The 20,934-nt window shown below is 50.2% G+C and overlaps 2 protein-coding genes across 2 annotated transcripts in view; one reads left to right on the top strand and one right to left on the bottom strand.

Moving 5' to 3' along the window:
* Positions 1–20,934, top strand: part of CMC2 (C-X9-C motif containing 2) — a 331,627-nt gene that overhangs the window by 266,362 nt on the left and 44,331 nt on the right. The window lies entirely within an intron of this gene.
* ATMIN (ATM interactor) lies at positions 4,075–17,182 on the bottom strand. The gene is made up of 4 exons (XM_004584207.3): positions 16,826–17,182; positions 7,218–7,343; positions 6,480–6,679; positions 4,075–5,855 (listed from the first exon to the last, which is right to left on the bottom strand). The coding sequence occupies exons 1-4, from the start codon at positions 17,159–17,161 to the stop codon at positions 4,082–4,084; spliced, it is 2,436 nt and encodes an 811-aa protein (XP_004584264.3). The 5' UTR covers positions 17,162–17,182; the 3' UTR covers positions 4,075–4,081.

The following is a 20,934-nucleotide window of genomic DNA, read 5'->3' on the forward strand; positions in this document are numbered from 1 at the left end:
AAGTTATATCGAAACAAATTCATCTTCTTCAGCTCAAAAGTACCTTCAGGGCCCGGCATGATAGCATAGTGGTTAAAGTCCTCATCTTGAACACATCGGGATCCCATATGGGCACCAGTTCTAATCCCGGCGGCCCACTTCCCATCCAGCTCCCTGCTTGTGGCCTGGGAAAGCAGTTTGGGAAAGCAGTGGAGGATGGCCCAAAGTCTTGGGACCCTGCACCTGTGTGGGAGACCTGGAAGAGGCTATTGCTTCGGATTGGCACAGCTCCAGCCGTTGTGGCCGCTTGGGGAGTGAATCAACGGATGGAAGATCTTCCTGTCTCTCCTCCTCTCTGTATATCTGCCTTTCCAATAAAAATAAATCTTTAAAAAAAAAGTACCTTCAAATCCATGTAAACCTAACAATTTTTCATTAGCTCTCCCTTTGTCTAAGACAATCAGAGGGGCCGGTGGGGTGGCTCAACCGATGAATACTGTTGCTGCCAAGCACCAGCATCCCATAAGGGTGCAGGTTTGTGTCCCACCTGCTGCACTTCTAAAACCTATGAAAGCTCAAGTCTTTGGGCCCCTGTACACATGTGGGCGACCTGGAGCTCTTAGCTACTGGCTTTGGATAGGCCCAGCTCTGACTGTTGCAGCCATTTGGGGAGTGAACCAGCAGAGAGATCCTTCTTTTTCTCCTTTTCTCTGTAAAATCTGCCTTTCCAGTAAAAATAAATGTTAAAAACAAAAACATGGATCTCATTTTCCTGAAAAGCAATGCTCAAAGAACAAGTGACGCGAGGATATTTCAAACAGTACGTAGAAACCATAGAATTCAAAGTTTAATTTGGTGCAGAAATTTTATTTTCATTTTATCTTACAGGCAGACACACACACAGATACTGGTCCATCTGCTGGTTCATGTCCCCAGTGCTAGCCTCCACCAGAACAGGGACTCAACTCCCTAAGCCATTCATCGCCTGCTGCCTCTCAGAGGTATGCCTCAGCAGGGAGCTCAGTCAGAAGCAGAGCTGTCCCTCCAACCCAGGCTCTGATACAGGCGTGGGCATCCCACACATCTCAACTACTGTACCAAGTACCCATCCTAGCGCAAAAAATATCTGAAACCCATACAGTTTTCCCCCCCAAATTTCCCACAGCTTTTTGAATATCCCTTGTAGTCTAGCTGACTTCCTTTTGCTCTTAAGCCAGAATCACATGATTTACGGAGATGCATAACACATTAAAAAACAGTAGCATCGGGTAGATGCGTGAACTGGGGCAGGGGTGAGGATCATCTAGCCCGTTGGTTGCACAGAACCTGCAAAATCATTTATTCTGGTCCTGCCGTGGTGACTGCAGGCAGGCCTCTAAATTCAGCCAATCTAGAGCAGGCCAACCTTTAGGTTGATAATTCTGTACAGTCATGAATTATAAATATTCAAATAGCCCTTGGTAGATAAAAACTTTCCTTTTTCTAAATTGGGAGTAAAGTCAGTAATACTTTGATTTTGAAACATTAAATCCCAAGGGGTATATATAGTTTTTTTCTTTATCAAATGAAAACTTGGGTAATTGTCTTCTCTACAACAACTGTCAGTTTATTTCCTCCAAACAGTAATGACAATAATTGGACATAATGATTCCACCACTGGACTCTGGAAGACAATGAGTTTGTGAAGAGGTAAGGCAACAAAATGTTGTTTTATGCGGAGGCTGAAGAACTCACAAACAAAGGTAGAATTCTAGCTTTTCTTTAATCACTGAATTTGTCTTTACAAATAATCTCAGGACAATTCAGTTACTGTCCATCAACTGTGACATGCTCTTTTTTTCTGTATGTAGCAGATTGGCTGGAATAGCAAACACAACCATTTTTAAACAGTAGATCACTGCATTTCTATTTACAAAAAGCCATAAACAAACATGCGTTTCTCCATTTCCTGGAAGGACTTTTAGATGTGTGAACATTAAGGCAGTGATGATTCTAAACCATAAATGAAATTCTACATTAAGGCTTTCTATTTTTTTCTGAAACTTAAAATTTCATAGGCAACTGTGCCCGAAGCAAACTTGCACCCTTAGGTTGAATTCATCTGCCCAGAGTGTGTCACTAATCCATTACTGACAATTCTGTAGCTGATGTAGGGGACAATGCTGCCTGATGGATGGATCGTTCGCTCCCTTGGTAGCATGAGGCTGTGCCACAGAAAGGACAGAGTGTTTGTGTCTCTGTTGTTGTTGTAAACTGGAGAACCTTCAGGCTGCGCTGAGTCCCGGTTGCCTGGAAGTTGGTGAACAAAGAAGTCACAGCATGCTCCGTCTCAAAACACAGAAAACGTTCTTGGTTCTGGAGGCAAGACACCTTCACCGTCTCTGTGTTCTTTGGAGAAGTCAGTTTGGTATCACTCTTTAAAAAAATAAAAATAAATAAAGCAACAAAATGCAGGATAAGCATGTTTTAGGTAGTTCTGTATTTGCCAGCCTCAAGGCACAAAATAAGATACTTGCTAGACCAATGAGTTTCCTTCTTTGAGGAAAAGATGAGTGTGGATGAAAGGAAAAGTCACTTGAAATGATTGGAGATCGCATTCTTGCCTGGGGCCGAGGATGCCCTTTGCTCTCCTGGCCTTTCCCTTCAGGGGACACAGCTCCGACCCAGCCTGTGCATGCTCTCTGGGAAGCAGCTGCAAAGCTCTGTGGTGGCCGGCAGGGAACAGCAGGAAGCCCCTCGCTGGGATGTAGTTGGTCTTCTGGTATACAGTTCTTAAGTTCCTTGGACTTCCCAGAGTGATGGGTCTTACGTGCTGAGTACTTCAGTGGTTGGCAGCCTCCAAGTAGTTTCAGGAAGGGGACTAGTCCCAAGAAAGACTAGAGGGTTGGGTCTTTGCAGCTCCATCTGCCGTAACCTCCACGGAGGGAAGAGAAGATGAAGGGTAAGTTGACTGCTGGTGGCTAGTGCTCTAATCTACTGTGCCTGCGAATAAAGTCTCTGTAAAAACTCAAAGCTCTTCATCTGAATTTTCTAGAACATCCTTTATATTAAACCAGTAAACCCATATATCTCTGGGTTCTGTTAGCTGCTCTATCAAATTAAGTTCAAGAAGGGAGTTATGGGGAGCCCAACTTCCAGCAGGTCAGTTAGAAGCTCTGGAGACCCAATGCTGGGCAGTCCTGGGGGATGGAACCCTCAGCCTGAGGCTACCTCCAGTGGACTCTGTTACAGAGGAGCGAGTAAGAGGACACCCAGCTCATGTCGGCTGCAGAACTGCCTGCTCGCTGGAGACAAACTCGTACACATTTGGTCACAGAAGCCTTCTGTGTTGATTGTGGTGTGGGCATAGAAGACAACTTGTCTGCACAGCAGGGTACACCCCAGGATAAATGAATGGGTTGTGACCACAACCCCACATTCCTGAGGCGGGATGATTTACCTCACTGGTACAAGGATTGCTGTAGGCATTAACTGCTTGCTCTTCTTTAGGCGAGTTTTGACAGTAACAGACCTTTTGTAAGGGAGGTGCTGCGCACTCGGTTGTTATCGGTAACAGCTCACATACAGCGGGGATGACACCGACTGACTACAAGAAATCTGCTTCAAAAGTGAATGACAGCTGTAGTTTTCCTTGTTGTCTTCAGAGACGAGATGTTAAAGCAGATGGAGGTTCAAGGCAGAGGAGTCACAAACCACGGAAGCATCATCAACAATCTTTTCAGGAGCAATATCAGTGAACTTTGGCTGAGTTTGAAGCTTTGAGAAGTTTGTTGCTGGAAAGCTTGGCTTCAGCTAAAGGACTGTAGAGGTTTTGTAGGTGTGAAATACATTTTCCTTTCAGAAGATGAAAAGACTAGTTGTGAAAGAGCACATGTAGACAGCACCAAAGCAGACTTTTGAGGTCAACATCTTAGTTCATAATACACTCACATTTATACACAATTTTCATGTTTACACATACAAAAGGCAAAGAGCCACACACAAAGAACCAAACAACTGAATCAACACTGTACTCGACAGAGTTAACACTGTCGCCCCGTGCCCAGCTTTGAAGCCCCAGGGGCAAATGGCACAGGCAAACCCCACTACGCAAACCCCACTACTAGAAGTTGGAGACTGCGTGTGGCTCAGTACATGTTTGGGTCTCTACAGAGCTGAACTGAGACTCCATCGTGTTCCAGGCCAAATCAGCCAGAAGAAAGTCATCCATTGCTGTCTGAGTTTCGTTGCTGGTGAAGAACAAGCTCCCCAGGGTTTCAAAACCAGAGCTCATGGTCTGTGTCTCTGCACTGTTCAACTCGACCTTGCCTTCCAGGGCAGGTGAGTTCTTGGTGGCGCAGCTGCCCTCAGTCTGGGTCTCTGTATCCGACGAGTCGGTGCTCATGGAGAAGCTGGAGTGCTTCAGGATGGAGGACAGGGGCAGGTGAGGGCCACTGTCCAGGAAGAAGTTGAAGTCTGTCTGTGTCTGCGTGTCAAACATCTCAAGGCCTAAGAAGTTAGCATTGGCCCTGCAGCTGTAGGACGCGGCAGACGTGTCTGCGAGGAAGAAGTCCGTTTGTGTCTCGATGTCTAGTGACTCTAAGACAGGCTCAGGGTTCATGGTGCTCAGCCCACTCTCTTCGGTTTGTGTCTGGATGTTTGAGGCTGAGAAGAACTCTTCAATATCAAAATCTATTCCAGGGTTCTGGCTTGGGCCAGATGGGAGCTGGGGGTCAGGCCCTGGATTCGTGTCAGGCAGAAGACTGCGATTATCCAATGTCTGACCAGGCAGGTTACTTGACAAGATGTTTTCCAAGTCACTTAACAGATCTATGGTTTGGGTCTGATTATCTGTGGTGTTCTGTGTGCTGAAGTTTAACATTGGTGTTGATTTCTCAATCTCTGGATTTAAAGCTTTGGGCAGCAAACCCTGAGTCACTGACTCTGCCTCCAGACTGCTGCTCATCATGGTGTCTGCGGAGACACTGTAGGACGAATGGACGCTCTCAAAGATGTCTCCACACATCCCGGCGTGGCTCACAGGCACGCAGTCCTCTGTGGGAGCTGACATCCTGCTGGTCTGAGTTTCTCGGGAGACCCCACCTGACTGAAAGCAAGGCTCCAGGAGCACGTCTGTCTGGGCAGCTATGGATGAGGTCATCTTGGAGCTGGGCACAAATGTCTGGGTGTGGACACTGATGGGAAGGGACACCTGAGCATCAAATGACAAGTCAGTCTGAGAACAGGAGGACACGGCAGAGTCAGGGCCAGCCCACTGTGCCGAAGGCAGGACACCGTGGGAGGCGTAAGACAGGTCTGTCTGCACATTGGTTGAACACAGGCTGCTCTTCTGACCTGTGCCCCCCTGTGCTTGTACAAGACTGGATGGACCTTTGCCCAAGTTCACTTGTACACCTGTACTGATTGGCTCTACAGCAACAGGGTTTATGATTTTTGAAAGCGGGAGGCTGTCTTTAAGAGAGCAGGCCTCCGAGTCCAGGCCGAGGATCAGGGTTCCCACGGGCAGGGGCACTAAGTGCACAGCCCCTGTGCCAGAGCCCTGATCCACACCTAACATCACAGGCTGGGCCGAGGGGTCGGCCGTAGGCACAAAGACGGGCACAGAGGAAAACTGCATCACAGGGAGCTTAACCAGAGCCACTTTGGGCTTCGGTAAGAGCAACTTCTGAGAGTATCTTGGAGAAGTCAGAGTCTGCTTTTTGGCACTGGAGCCACAGGAGTCTTCCACAGTGGCTCCGAGCTTGCTTTCTGATGTTTCTAGTTCTTGAGAGTCTAGTGTGGGGGTGTGTTGGTTGCCCAGTGATTCAATGGTCTTATTGGACAACTTCTGGTTTTGTAAGCAGTTTTCCATTTTCCTTTTCTTACTAGGTGGATCCCTGAAAACAGTGATAGAGCAAAAGGGGGGAGAATACAATTTTAAAACGCAGCTGTCTTTGACCATGACACTGTATTTTCACTTCTTCTCAAACACTATTTTCCCAATCTATAGCAGAGGCCAGAGTCAACCCAAGGAAAAGGAATCTCCTCTTCTGCAACTGTGAACACCAGGCCTGATTCTGGCAGGCAGACGTTCAGCAACACAGGGAAGGAAGTAGCATGCTTCTTTTTAAAAACTAAGTTTTAAACATGAGAGCTCAACCTCAGGTATAAGGAAGCCGACTGATATTATATATTATGTATGTTTTATTATTTTGAAAGCAGGAGGCTATTAGACCATATATAAACCTGATCTTTAAGATGAAAGTTTCATGGGGAAAACAAAACCAAAAAACCTTACTTTTCAGTAATTTGATATCCCTTTCACAGAAAATACTAGAAGCTGCAATCTTCAAATTGAAACTGAAACCCTCAAAGGGGGTTGAAGACAGTGGAGCAACAACTGGGTCAGGAGCCCAGGCCCAGGCATACTCCTGGTATTTCCAGGAGCTCCCTGTCCTATGGCATACATGCTCTCGCCCTAACTGCCCCTGCCACCCCCGTCCCGTTGCGCTTCCCCTCACCTGTGCTCTGCAGGGATCTCGTGGCCAGTCCGGTAGATGTGGGACTGCAGCGCTGTCCTGCTGGCGTAGGGACAGCCACACGTGCACTGGAATGTCTTCCCACAGTCCTCTGCATGTCTCTTCAGGTCCCACTCAGTGCCGTACGAATTGCTGCACTTACTGCATTTATGCTTCTTTTCAGCATGCATCTTCATGAAGTGCTGGCAAGAAGACAGAAGGGACCGGGCTTACCACGTGCTGCTGCTCCTTACTGCCTCCGCTGGTGCAGTGAGGTGGCTGGGACTGTTTGGGCCCATGGGTTGCAGGGCAGGAAAACTATCTTTGGCATGAGATACAGGGGCAAACATTCCAGATGCTAATCTCCTCCTGTCCCCAGCTCCGCCTCCTAGGAGGCAGCTTCCAGAATGCACAGCCTCCTGGCAGAACGGCACGGTGTGCTCTCGCCTGTCTCCAGAGCCTCACAGACTGACACGAGAGATGTGCGGGCACACACTTGTTCATTCCTTGCTTGCTCATCACCTCTGCAAACCCTTTTCTGGACGTTTTCCCCGCAGAACAAGCCTGGTTTCTCTCTACGGCATCATATGCATACTTGTGTGGCCACCAGCTAGAGACCTGGCCATATGCTCTCAAAAGAGCTCTCTGCTCAGATCTCTGGCTTCAGCTCCTCAGTGAGTAGAGTGCACACTGGGCTGAGATCACCTTTCATTCTCAGAGAAGCACACTGAAGTAGAATACCTGTTTCACGAGGGAGAACTGAGAAAACGGTCTGTCGGGGCCTCTAGGGCATCCTTCAATTGGACAGCAGTAGAATTTCGGCACAGTTTTCAAATCTTTTCTTACTGTTGGATTTACTATGCCATCCTGCAAAAGGAAAGTGAAATAATTTTCATAAAAACCAACAGAACAGGCTGATTGTGGGAAAGAGGGATCATGAAAATGGGCCCAGGGGATCTCAGGAACCATACTAAAATGGGGCTGTTCTGGTGATCATACAACTCCACAAGCTAAAAAGTAACTGATTACATGCAAAAGGTGAATTTTACGGCAAATTAAGCTCAACAAAGCACAAAAAAGATCAAAAAACCTACTAAATTTTAAAAAGATTTATTTATTTTATTACAAAGGCAGAATCATAGTGAGGAGAGACAGAATCCTCCCCTGTACTGCCTCACTCTCCAAACAGCCACAAAGGCTGGAACTGAGGTGATCTGAAGCTAGGTGCCAGAACTCCGGGTCCCCCACGTGGATGCAGGGGCCAAAAGACTCCTCTGCTTTCCCAGTCCAAAAGCAGGATGCTGAATGGGAAGTGGAGTAGCTGGGACTAGAACCAGCACCCATATGGGATGCTGGTGCTTGAAGATGGAAGATTACCTGCAGTGCAATGGTGCCAGGCCCTAAACTATGGCATTTTTTTTTTCAAATTTGTTTCTATCTGTAAAGCTTCTCCTTCCAGGGCCAGTGTTGTGGCACACTGGGTTGGGCTGCTGCCTGCGATGTGAGCATTTCCTCCTGTGAGCACCAGTTCCGGTCCTTCCACACCAGCTCCTACCAATGGCTCCTGGAAGGCAGGAGAAGGTGGCCTGAGTCTTGGGCCCTTGCCACCCACATTGGCAACCCTGATGGGAGTTTCTGGAACTCTGGCCACTGTGGCCATCTAGGGAGTAAATATCAAATGAAAGATTTTCTGTCTTTTTCTCTCTGTAGCTCTTAAAAAAATGGGTCTGGCGCGGTAGCCTAGTGGATAAAGTTCTTGCCAGGATCCCATATGGGCGCTGGTTCTAATCCTGGCAGCCCTGCTTCCCATCCTTCCTGCTTGCAGCCTGGGAAAGCACTCCACTAGCCACTTGGAGTGTGAATCATTGGACAGAGGATCTTCTTCTCTGTTTCTCCTCCTATCTGTATATTTGACTTTCCAGTAAAAGTAAAATCTTTAAAAAAATGTATTTATTTTTATTGGAAAGACAGATCAGATGTATGGAGAGAAGAGACAGAAAAATTTTCCATCTGCTGGTTTATTCCCCAAGTGGCTGGAATGACCAGTCTTGAGCTGATCTGAAGCTAGGAAGCAGGAGCTTCTTCCAGGTCTCCCATGTGGGTGTAGGATCCCAAGGCTTTGGGCCGTCCTTGATTGCTTTCCCAGGCCACAAGCAGGGAGCTGAATGGGAAGCGGAGTAGCTGGGACATGTGGAATCTTGGTGCTTGCAAGGCAATGAACCATTGTGCCGGGCTCTGTGGCTCTGCCCTATAAATAAATAAATAAATCTATAAAAGTTACTTGGTCTCAACATCTGGGCATTATCTGTGGTCTAGGGAATTATAGAGATTATTCTACCTAAGTGCATCTTAGTTTGAGCTCCTGGAAACCTTGGGCCTTCCTAACTAATAGCAACTGTACCCTCTGATCATAGCTAGTCAGCTGGCGTAAATTTTAGATGGCAGTCCTACACGCTACATTTCAAATCCAACAATCATTATACTGTCTGGCCCTAAGCACAGCTTTTACTATATTCCAGGCATTGTTCTAGCTCTTTATGCATATTAACTCAATTTTAATAACTTTGCAACTAAGTATTTCAGCTGACTTTTTTTAGCTGGGAGTTTTAAAATCCCAGGTAAGTCAACTGGGCGTGGGATGGATGCCGCTGTTGCCTCTGGTGGCCAGCCATGCTCAGTGAGAGGCCCCTGTCCTTCCCGCTGGCCCTGAAGGAGGGGTCGCCAGAAGCCTTGGGGCACGTGGCAGTCCCAGCTGCTGTGCAGGACTCCGGGATGCACGCAGTGCTCCAGGGTGAGAAATCACTGACACCCTCTTCGGAGCCCTTCGCGTGTCCTTCCCAGCAGCTCTCAGGAGCACGCCGACTTCGCCAAGTCTGCGGCTGCTCACTCCGAGGGGAAAGCAGGAACATCTCCTTTTGGAACTGCATAACTTGTCTTGGCTCATCTCACATTTTGTCAGGTATCCATTCACGTTTTCAACGCTGAGCCATCTTTCTGTCATTCAACTACATTATAACTACTATTTCACGTTAACTTAGATTACTTTAATGGTCTACAAAAACAAAGAACAACTTTCCCTTTCTCTTCTAACGGTATAAAAATATTGACATGCCAGAAAAAAAGTGTTAGTAAGTCACTGCCCAACCCAGACTCCTTGTTACAGCCTCAACCTCCCAATACACCCACATCTCCACTCCCTTTGCAAACCAGCCCCACGTGGCAGAGTGCCTGTGTGGCCTCCAGTCCTGGCCCTGCGTCCATCTGGGCTGACTCTCCTGAAGGCCTTCCAGGCTCCCTTCAGAGAGAAGGAAGTGGCAGACAGCTTGGGTGTGCGTTGGTTTTACTACTGATCAGTGGTGTGACCTCACACAAGGTATTCCACCTCTCTGAGCCAGTTCATTCACTTGCAAAACTCTTGTCAGGATTACCTGGCAGTTTAAGAGAGACCACTGGTGTTTGCATTAGCACGGAGCCCAAGTCGATCACACACTCAATAAACATTTGCTTACCACATCCTAAACTAAAGGCTGACTCTTGTCTGAATCCAAAATAGTATCTCCCTCAAGCCACCGAGAATGCTGTCATTCTATAGTTCCTGTATCAACAACATTTCTCAAAGACAGAAACTATTTGCTAGACTTCTGTGTACTGCCTTCCTGCCTAAAGAGAGCAAGTCAAACCTTAGGAACAGAGCGGGTCAGTGGCCCAGGGGTTTGGGGTTCACCTGAGGCACTTAACATCAATGGTTACAGGGTCTGAGTCCCCGCTGCTCTCCTTTCTGCTCTGACTCCTGGCTAATGCTCCTGGGATACCAGAGAGGATAGCTGGAAATAGCAGTCACCGGATCGGCTGGCATCTGCTTTCCAAATAAACACCTTAAACAAAGAGTGAACATTCAGGGCTGGACCCAACCCCCACTATCCTGACACTACCGCCCTTCCACATTTGGCTTTCAAATCTCCCCATGATGCATAATGGAAGTGTGGTGGAAATTAGCATGTTCATAGGTGGAAACAGAGAAGTATGTTCCCACACATACAGTACAAGGTGGACTCCCAGCAAAAGGCTGATAAACTCCTACACTGTTGGGAGACACCTCAGTGGCAGAAAGAGGGACTTGGGTCCCAATTCACAAAAGACACCCATTGTAAGACAGGAGCAGAGAACAGGGGAGGGCAGGGAACTTGGGGAGGGGAAGGGAGATCCCAGTGCCTACTAAGCTGTGTCATTTAAAAAAAAAATCTCCCCAGGCAATCCTATTATGTAGCCCTAAGACCCAGTTGTTTTTATTTAAAAAAAAATTTTTTTTAAAGATTTATTCATTTTATTACAGCCAGATATACATAGAGGAGGAGAGACAGAGAGGAAGATCTTCCGTCCGATGTTTCACTCCCCAGGTGAGCCGCAACCGGTGGCCACAAGCAGGGAGCTGGATGGGAAGTGGAGCTGCCGGGATTAGAACCAGCACCCATATGGGATCCCGGGGCTTTCAAGGGAGGACTTTAGCTGCTGGGCCACGCCGCTGGGTAAAAAAATTTTTTTAAAAATTTATTTGAAAAGCTGAATTACAGAAAGGCAGAGGGGTCTTCCATCCACTGTTTTTTTTTTTTTTTTTTTTTTTTTTAAGATTTTATTTTCATTGGAAAGAAGGATCTGCAAAGAGAAGGTGACAAAGATCTGTCCACTGGTTCACTCCCCAGGTGGCTGCAATGGCTGGAGCTGAGCTGATCCAAAGTCAGGAGGCAGGAGCCTCTTCCAGGTCTCCCACGTGGCTGCAGGGTCCCAAGGCTTTGGGCCATCCTTGACTGCTTTCCCAGGCCACAAATGGGGAGCTGAATGGGAAATGGAGCAGGCAGGATTAGAACCAGCACTCATAGGGATCCCAGAGCATGTAAGGTGAGGATTTAGTCACTAGGTTATTGCGCTGGGCCCCTCCATCCACTGTTTACTCCCAAAATGGCCACAAGACCAGGGGCATGGATTGGATGGGAAGCGGAGTGGCAGGGTCTCAACCTGGTGCCCATACAGGAGGCCAGCATTGCAGTTGGCAGTTGAAGTTGCTACACCACAGCACCAACTGCAAACTAGCTGTTAAACATGTGGGCTTTGAGACTGGACTGCAGTGGTTTGAATCCCCACTCTGTCACTTTGGCCAAGTTCATCTAACTTCTCTTGGCTTCCTCATTTGTAAAGTAGCCATGATAACCATGCCTATATTAGGGTATTGTGGGCATTCAGTTAATATTTACAGGGGGCTTGTAGGTGAGTGTTGATTACACAGTGTCTGCTATTTGCTGTGGAAGTTCTGCTTCTTCCTTTGCTTTTGGACAGCACTTCAGTGCTCCTTAGCGAGCCTGAGTGGACACTGCACCTGCCAGCTCTTGGGTCTGCTGACCAGTCCCTCACCCAACCTCATCTTAGTGGCCACTTCACCTAGCAGACAGACTAGTACACAGGAGTCTCCAATCCCTCCAGCGTCTGTGTTCGATTCCAGGGAGCCTTCTTCCTTACCCACTGCGGCATAAACCGCACCATGACAAACTCCCGGCTCACCTGCATCTCGCACATCCTTGGCGGTGCCCTCACCCATGTCCCCTCGGCCTCCTGTGGGGCCTGCTCACTGCTTCCGCAATGCTCCTGACTGTGCTCTCTGCTGCTAACCTCCTAAGCAATTTTCCACCGCTTTCCATCAACACTCTGCCTGCGTTGCCAGTTTCAGCTTTGGTCACATCATCACCTCACTCGGGCACTTTCAAAACCAACTTCAAGAGTATCAAGTCCAAGACTCAGCCAGGGACTGCTACACTCCCTCACTACACAGCTTCACTCTGCCTTCCTGTTCCCTCGTAATTCTGTGATGCTTACAGAACTCGGGGGTGAGCATCCCTCAATGCTTGGGATGGAGTCTTCTGGATTATAAACTTCACTTACTGAGCAGAACCCAAACACCCAAAGTGCTTGCTGGGAGTTCCGATGATGGGATCAGAGATACTCAGCACACACTTGTAGATTCACTCTAACTTCACGGACAGAGATTCACTGGTGTCCTCTGCTGCATTTGGAAGTATTCTGAGCAGAGTAAGTGTTCAAGAAAATCTTAACACATTACACTGAGCATGTTTAAATGGTCAGCTAAGCAACAACGTATCATCATGTGTGGAAAGAGACCATGGAAGACAAACTGCATGTTCACACCTTTGAGTGCTTGCTTGAGGGCCACCTCATCATTGCAGCGGAGTCCAGCCCAGTTACCCAGTTTCTGGGCCTTTTTCCCATGCTTGTCCCGAGACAATACACCCGGGAGCAGGCTGGGAGGTAAGAAATGCCAGTGGAATAACACAACATCAACTGCATGGGGGGATGGTGGGGCAAAGCCAACACATTGGCTCAAGTGACTAGCACTAGCATCACCTATGGGTGCTGGTGTGTTCTGGCTACCCACCCAGCTCCCTGCTTGTGGCCTGGGGGAGCAGTGGAGGATGACCTAAAACCTTGGGATTCTGAACTTGTATGGGAGACCTGGAAGAAGCTCCTGGCTTTGGACTGGCTCAGCTCTGGCTGATACAGCCATCTGGGGACTGAAACAGTGTATGGAAGATCTTTCTCTCATCTTTCCGCCTTCTCAATAAAAACAATAAATAGATCTTGCACAAAAACCCACATGAATTTGTAGTGTCAAACTGGTTTTGTTTGGTTTAAAAGTATTTGAAAGAGGAAAGAGAGGGAGAGAGAGAGAGAAACACTCTTCAGATGGCTGCGATAGTCCACCCAGAGCTGAAGCCAGCAACTCCATCCAGGTCATCTATGTGGGTGGCCTGGACTCAACCCTTTGACCCATTGTCTGTGCTGGAGCAGGTAGGGTCTTGGAGGCAGGAGCTGAACCCAGGTTCTCCCATCTGGGACATGGTTGGTCAAATGCCTAGAAACTGGAGTCTTGTTCTAAGTTCATATTCATGAACAAAATTTACTACTTATGTTCTGAGTCACTGTGTATACGAGGAATTCCAAGAAGGAAAATGATTTGCTTTGCTATCAGGACTCTGCACCACCATGCCTGCAGGGCAACTTGGAGCCTTTTCTTTTTAAAAGAATGTTTTGGCAAACTATTAAAGGCAACCCTTGGCTTTTTTACGTAACACAAAATCCTCTAAGCTACATTTTCAAAATGCCAATGTTGTGTGGCTCTTTTAAGTGCCCGCCTGCCCCCTCTGCGGCTTTCCCAGGTGAGGAAGCAAGGGCCTCCAGCCATCAGGGACTGCCCACACACTCTCCTCTTGCCCGCTTCACCAGCCTGCATCTCAGCACAGCTGTCCCTTCTCCACAGTGTCCTGCAGGCCAGGCTGGGCCCGGAGATTTCCGCATTTCCAAGAGGACATGGGACTACGCACACACAGAACCCCATATCAATGCAAAAGCCCACACACGCTCTGCAGTTCACAGTCAACTCTCGCTTCGAGCCATAGCCTTCAGAAGGGTCTTTCTTCTCCCTCTTTTCAAGACCCAACTTTACACCTTTATACTACAGCATGCTGTGAACACTGACGTGCAACTTCTGGATAAAGACAAAAAAGTCTGTCTTACTAGAAACAAGAGCCACCATTCACTTAGTCTCTGAACATTATTTGCACTTTAATTTTCATCACTTGACAAAGCTTTTGCAAAATCACCTGTAGACGAGTTTGGACAAGGGCACCTACAGGTGGCTGGGACTGCCCTGTGGTGTTGAACGGGTCTGGACTTCACTAGCCTGACTTGCATCAGCACTAAGGCAGCAGCGGAGGGTGATGTGCCTTCTCTAGGCTGCACAGTGGGAACCACCAAGTATGGTGGAGCCTGCAGCCCTTCCCAAAGCCACGACCCTTGTGGCCTGCAGATGTCAGCCCACGTAGCTCCCTGCACCTGTGGACTGGCCAGGTCATCCCCTGGCGTGAGGACTGCCTCACTAACAGAGCCCTGTGACAGCATTCAGCTCATTCCTTGGCAACAGACCGGCAGCATCACGCAAGCCTCAGCTGGCTGACACTGTGATGGACGGGCTGCACCCTTAGCAACTGTGTACTCGTGGCCACCCTGGCACATGAATCCTAACCGTGACATGACTTTGCTTGGCCTGCACCTTCTTGGACCAGGGTGCCAAGCAGCAGTACTGCCAGCAGTGGCCTCCGGAGAAAAGCGTGTCAGATCCGACTGCTCGTTTCTCTGCAGCTGCTGGGTACATGCACACATGCCCATACCTCTGACGGCTGCCGGCAGAGGGGAAGAAAGGACTTTAGATTTGTTAATCATTTACATTAAGAAGGGCAAATCTGGTCCTGGTGAGGTGAGTGTGGGCAAAGCTCAGCACCGGGCAAGAATCATGCAGTAACTAACGGGAAAGAGAACACACAACTCTTGCAGTCTGGCAACTACAAAATCAGGGAAAGAAACCAGTTTCCCAAGTTAGTTGTACCCAGGGCAAGGAGGTTTCTACTGACTGACGAAAACCGGCCAAGCAGACACACTCAGCAGCACCAGGACAGGAGATGTGCACACAAATGCCTAAGCCTGTAGCCAGCCCAGCTGGCTCACCACAGCACTCATGGCCGGCACCCAGCCAGCTCACCACAGCATTCGTGGCCGGCACCCAGCCAGCTCACCACAGCACTCATGGCCGGCACCCAGCCAGCTCACCACAGCATTCGTGGCCGGCACCCAGCCAGCTCACCACAGCACTCATGGCCGGCACCCAGCCTGCACCACAGCACTCATGGCCGGCACCCGGCCAGCTCACCACAGAGCCCATGGACAGCATCTGGCTAACACCAGACCCTATGGCCAGCTCACCACAGAGCCCATGGCTGGTACCCGGCCTGCAACAGAGAGCCCATGGCCGGCTCACCACAGAGCCCGTGGCCAGCACCTAAGGGGGCTTTCCAGGCATGCCTGCTCCCTGTACCTTCCTCTCAGCCCTCCTTTCTTCCTAAACACTGGGAACACCAAGTGCCAGGAGAAAGATGTGAACTAAAAAGCTGTGGTGCAGGTGAAGGGTACTGCCACACAGGGACCTGCCACACAGGGACACCACCGGATGGACACAGCTCTTTAGTCACATGGGCCACGTTCCTCGCACCCCTAGACTGTGGCTGCTCAGTGGCTGCCCAGTCCCAGGCTTTGACAGGCAGGAACAAGCGAGTCTGCTTGACAAGAAAACAAAACAAAAACTCCCACAATGGGGGCTTGGGGTGAGGTTTCTCTGATTCCTGCTCAGAGCAGGGGCCCCAGGGACTGAGAGGGGCAAGCGTCAGAAAGCAACCGGGGGTGCCGTGCTGCCGTCTTTAGAGGACAGAAGGCTGAAGGGAATCGACCCGACAGGGAGAGTGGCTCAGGAAAGAAGAACCTGGGGCTCTGAAGGCCAAGGGAAGATGGCTCGTGCAATCCGCACTTGCTCAGACATCATCTCCCTCAGGCCTCATACACACGGTAGGTTTTATGGGTAGCCTGCACATTCCTGAACTTCAGAGGTTTAACAAAGACACACTCAGAAGTCAATCCATTGCTGTCGGATCACAACAGCCTGGAGGACTGACAGTACGAAGGAGGATGGAGTTCCTCACAGCAATTCCGGAGGAAAGCACCACACGATGTGCGTGGCCCACCCAACCCAGGGCAGAGACGGAAAAGCCTTAAGCCAACTGGGGAGGGATGAGAGTAGGGCTGCAGTCTATGAGGCACAAAGGCACCGTTCTCCTAGGAAACAGAATGACCCCTGCCCCATAAACCTCTACTCCGCAGTCACAGCTCCTGGCTCGGCAAACTCTTATCAGAAGCCCGACCCTAAGGACAAACCGAGAGCACCCAAAACCCCTGAGTCACAGCGGACGGGGCCAAGGCTGCGCAGAGCTGCCCTGGGTGACTTCCCAATTCTGTCCCTGCTGCCTGCTGGCACAGGGAACCCCGCGGGCCGCGGAGGCCACTTCCTAAGGTCAGGACTGCGAAATCCTGACTGCACGGTTCTGCACTGACGTGCGAACGCGTCCTCTTCCACACCTGGACGGGGCGGCTCCCTTGGGGTGCAGCCCCCCGAGCGCGGCGGACCTGACCACCGCTGGGAGCCGCGTGCAGCCCACCGTGCCGCTGCCTCTGGCCCGACGCGCAGGGCCCGGCGGGGACGCTGGTTCGGGGCTGGGGGCTCCGGAACGCGGAATGCCGACACCGCCTTACGAGCTGCCTCTCCTATGTCTCAGAAGGGTTCTCAGTCCGGACCCCCGGCAAAGGACACGCAGGGCCGCCCCCGTCCCGCAGGCGCGCCCCGGGGCCCGGGACCTGCCCCCAGCGCGTCGTGGTGCCAGGCCGCGTCCGCGCCCCCTCACCTGCAGCCGGTGGCTCTTGACGAGGTGCATGTTGAGCGCCGGGCTGTTGGGCAGGATCTTGCCGCAGCCGCGCACGGTGCACAGGATGTTGGTCCGCACCGCCCGGGACAGCTCGCTGACCGACGGCTGGATGAGCTCCCGGGCCGGCGGCGCGGGGGCCGCGGGCGGCTGCCTGGACGCTGAGGGCCGCGGGCGACTCCCCCTCAGCCGGGGCCCCGGGAGGCCCCACGGGCCCGAGGCGGCGGCGGCGGCTCCCCTCGCGGCCGCCGGCACGGCCGGACCGCCCGCCGCCAGAGCCGCGGGCCCCGCCGCCGCCGCCGCCTCCGAGGCCGCCATAGCTCCAGCACCGCCGCGCAGCCTCGCTCGCAAGCACCGCCTCCGCCGCAGCCACTTCCGGAAGGGGCGGGACCGGCCGCCGCAGCTCCCCCTGCCGGCCGCCGCGAGCGCCAGGCGAGAACAGGTGGACTACGGGGTTCCAAGGTCCATGGGTTCCTTGCTCTGACTCAGGCAACGGATGGATGGATGAAGGAACGATGCTTCCCTCAAATTAGAAACAATCCCAGTGTTCAATGTGAAGAAGAGGCAATGGTACACTGATTTTTGCAACCATTTGTTGAAGGCTTGCGATGGACGAAGCAATCCTAGTAACCCTGGGATTGCACTGGCACCATCCAGGCAATCCCAGGATCCCAGGACAACGCAAAGGCCTTTGCCTTGTAGAAGGTGATCATGACGTGGACATATTTGTAGAGGTGAGAGCTAGCTATTCTGCCTACCGCACAGGAGTTCATTCTGATTAAAAAAGTACCATGGGACCTGCTGTAGGATGGCTTCCATGAGCTCTTCTTTTTAAGATTTTTAAAAAATGTTATTTTTGATGATGTCTACATAGTTGATTACAGTGGGAAGGGTTGAGGATCGGGGGAAGTGGGTGAGACCATTGTTTCCACATTTTCTTTTTCTTCTTCATGTATTTGGGAGAAGAGGGAAGATAAAGGGAGAAGCCATACCTTACCTCCCAACTGCCCCAGTACCCGGGGATGGAGAATGGCTACCCGGTGTCATCTCAAGGTCCCCGATGTGTAGCATGAGCATGCCCCAACGGTTTTGCTTAAGTGGTTTCAATGGTTCCAAAATGCTGTTGATCTCACAGATCCAAAGATGGGGAAATCCTGCCAAGGTCCCTCGGCTGACACAGTCCACCTCTGAGATCTCTGAGTTTTCATTCACCAGAAGTTTCTGTCATTTCTTTTGCCCTCCTTCCTCTGCTATGATACTAGATGTCCTCTGCAAGCTTCAACAGTCTGACATTTTCTCCATGGGCTTTTGGGTGTGCTATCCATGCTCTGACCAGGCCGTTGAGGCCCAGCTTTGACACGCACTCCATTGTCAGACCACAAGGTGATCTCAGGCCTCTCTCTCTTGTGTGTGTGCGCCCATCTGTACAGGATCTGGCTCATTCTGTCACCCACATCAGCCTATGTCCACATTGGTAGTTGGAATTGCTACGTCAGATCTACCTCCAGCCCCATTTCCTATGCAAACCAATGGGTGCTGCAGCCCAGCCCAACCCTGCCGTCCACACAGTGGGCCCTCACCCACATTATTGGGAGCTGCAGCCCAGTCAAAGGGAACCACAATAACCCTCACTGGGCTGGCCGCAGCCCTGGTTTCTGTGCCTGCCAGCTGTGTAGTGGACTGGCCCAGTCTGTCCCACATCCTATTCAGCTCTTGTACACATACTTGGGTTTTGAAGCCTGACTCATCCCCATCGACTCCACCCTCCAGCCCATTCATGCCAGTGAGTGTCACTGCCTGTCTAGCCAGGCCCACCCCCAGTCGTGGTTCTCATGCTCACCAGTGGAAGTTGCAGCCCATCAAATAGGTGCTTAGTTTCCTTACTGGACCCACTCCCTGCCCCAGATATTACACTCTCCAGTCTAGCTTGACAGGACTTACCCCCAGTCCCAGCCCTTGCCAGCTGGTGCTGTGGCAAAGCATGGGCTAAGTACTCTTAGTTCAGCATGGTGCCTACAGGATAGGCTCCAGAACCTGACTGCCTATGAGTAATGAGGCTCAGTCACTTACTAGCCTAAGCGTTGGTATCCACTGCAGTAAACTACAAACAACAACAACAAAGAAACACTAGCAATGCTAGTAAGATTGTTGGGAAAATAAGATAACACAGATGGGCCTGGCACAGTAGCCTAGTGGATAGTTCTCGCCTTGAACATGCCAGGATCCCATATGGGTGCTGGTTTTAATCCGGGAAGCTCCACTTCCCATCCAGCTCCCTGCTTGTGGCCTGGGAAACCAGTCAAGGACAGCTCAAAGCCTTGGGACCCTGCACCCACGTGGGAGACTTGGAAGAGGCTCTAGGCTCCTGGCTTTGGATCGGCGCAGCTCCAGCCATTGTGCCTGCTTGGGGAGTGGATCAATGGGTAAAAGATTTTCCTGTTTCTCCTCTCTGTATATGTGACTTTCAAATAAAAATAAAATAAATCTTAAAAAAAAAAAAAGATAATACAGATTAAATATTTAGCATGGTGTCTGCCGCACAGTGAATTCTCAATAAACATTAGCTAAAATGTATTCCTGGAGACTTTACTGTATATGCAGCAAATTTCTTGGTTTTATATATATATATATTTGAAAGGCAGAGACAATGAGATCTCCCATTTGCCAGACGGAAGGCAGGAACCTGGATTCCATCTGGGTTTCCCAGCGGGTGGCATGGGCCCTTGAGCCGTCACCACTGCCTCCTCCAGGGACTCAGGTGCAGAACGCTGAACTGAGGCACAGGGCCAGGAATGGATTCAGATACTCCAGTGTGTGATGTGGGCTTACTGACCATGCCGCAATACCACGCCAGCAAATTCCTTAGCTCTGCTGTTATTTCTGCATCTGTCCCCACAGTGCACTTAAATGTGAACATTAAGTTAAGAACAGAGAGGCACTCTGAGTCCTCCGGCAAGCCTCTCAGTCTCTGAGCAGCAGCCTTTGTCTTGGGGGCCACAGGAGGCGTCCCAAGTGGCCCCACTACAGGCTGGATAATAAGGCCAGTGTCTTTGTTGTTCCAACTCCAGCTGTGCATTCCTGCCAGGCAACAGGGAAGGCTGGGAAGCCATGAGAAATCACCCCAGGAAGCTGCAGGGCCTTTCTGCAGACCTGGTGTGGGCACTCGGGGAAGGGCAGAATGCTAGGTGTGCACATGGGAAACGTGCCTGAACCGTGACTACGGGCAAAAGGAAACTGGCACCAGGAAGCCATTACAAGTCAGTGCTTCCCTCTGGAAGAAATGAAATGTCTGACATTTCCAAACTAAACAAAGTCTAAAAACATATTTTTTCCTAAGATTTACTATAACCTGTGGACATTCATCATTGCATTGCTTCCTTTTCAGACTGTATTTAGGAAGTCTGTATATTAAAGCTCTTTTTGATTTGCATCAAAAGTGACTGATGCATCAGTTGTTAACTATTTTTTTTTTCTTCAAAGTCAGATATACACAGAGGAGGAGAGACAGAGAGGAAGATCTTCCATCCGATGATTCACTCCCCAAGTGACTGCAACGGCCCGTGCTGCGCTGATCCGAAGCCGAAGCCAGGAACCTGGAACCTCTTCCGGGTCTCCCACATGGGTGGAGGGTCCCAAAGCTTTAGGCCGTCCTTGACTGCTTTCCCAGGCCACAAGCAGGGAGCTGGATGGGAAGTGGAGCTGCCGGGATTTAAAACCGGTGGCCATACGGGATCCTGGGGCATTCAAGGCGAGGACTTTAGCCACTAGGCCATGGCGCCGGGTCCTCTTAACTATTTTTAATTCACAAATTTTTTTCTCTAGCTTTGGCTACTAAGAAACACCATGTTAACTTTTTTTCAGCTTCTAGCTAAACTAGAGAAGCACTTGCTCATTTTAAAAAAATTTACTTGATTTTTTTTATTCGGCAGGAAGAAATACGTCTCTCCCACCTGCTGGGTCACGTCCCAAATGCCTGTGATGGCTGGGGGCTGAAGCCAGGAGCCAGAGGTTCAATGTAGTCCTCCCACTGTCAACACAGGGGCTAAACCACTGAGGCTGTCACTGGGTATGCCTCAGCAGGAAGCTGGAGC

This window comes from Ochotona princeps, chromosome 16, assembly GCF_030435755.1.
Source record: "Ochotona princeps isolate mOchPri1 chromosome 16, mOchPri1.hap1, whole genome shotgun sequence".
NCBI lineage: Eukaryota > Metazoa > Chordata > Mammalia > Lagomorpha > Ochotonidae > Ochotona > Ochotona princeps.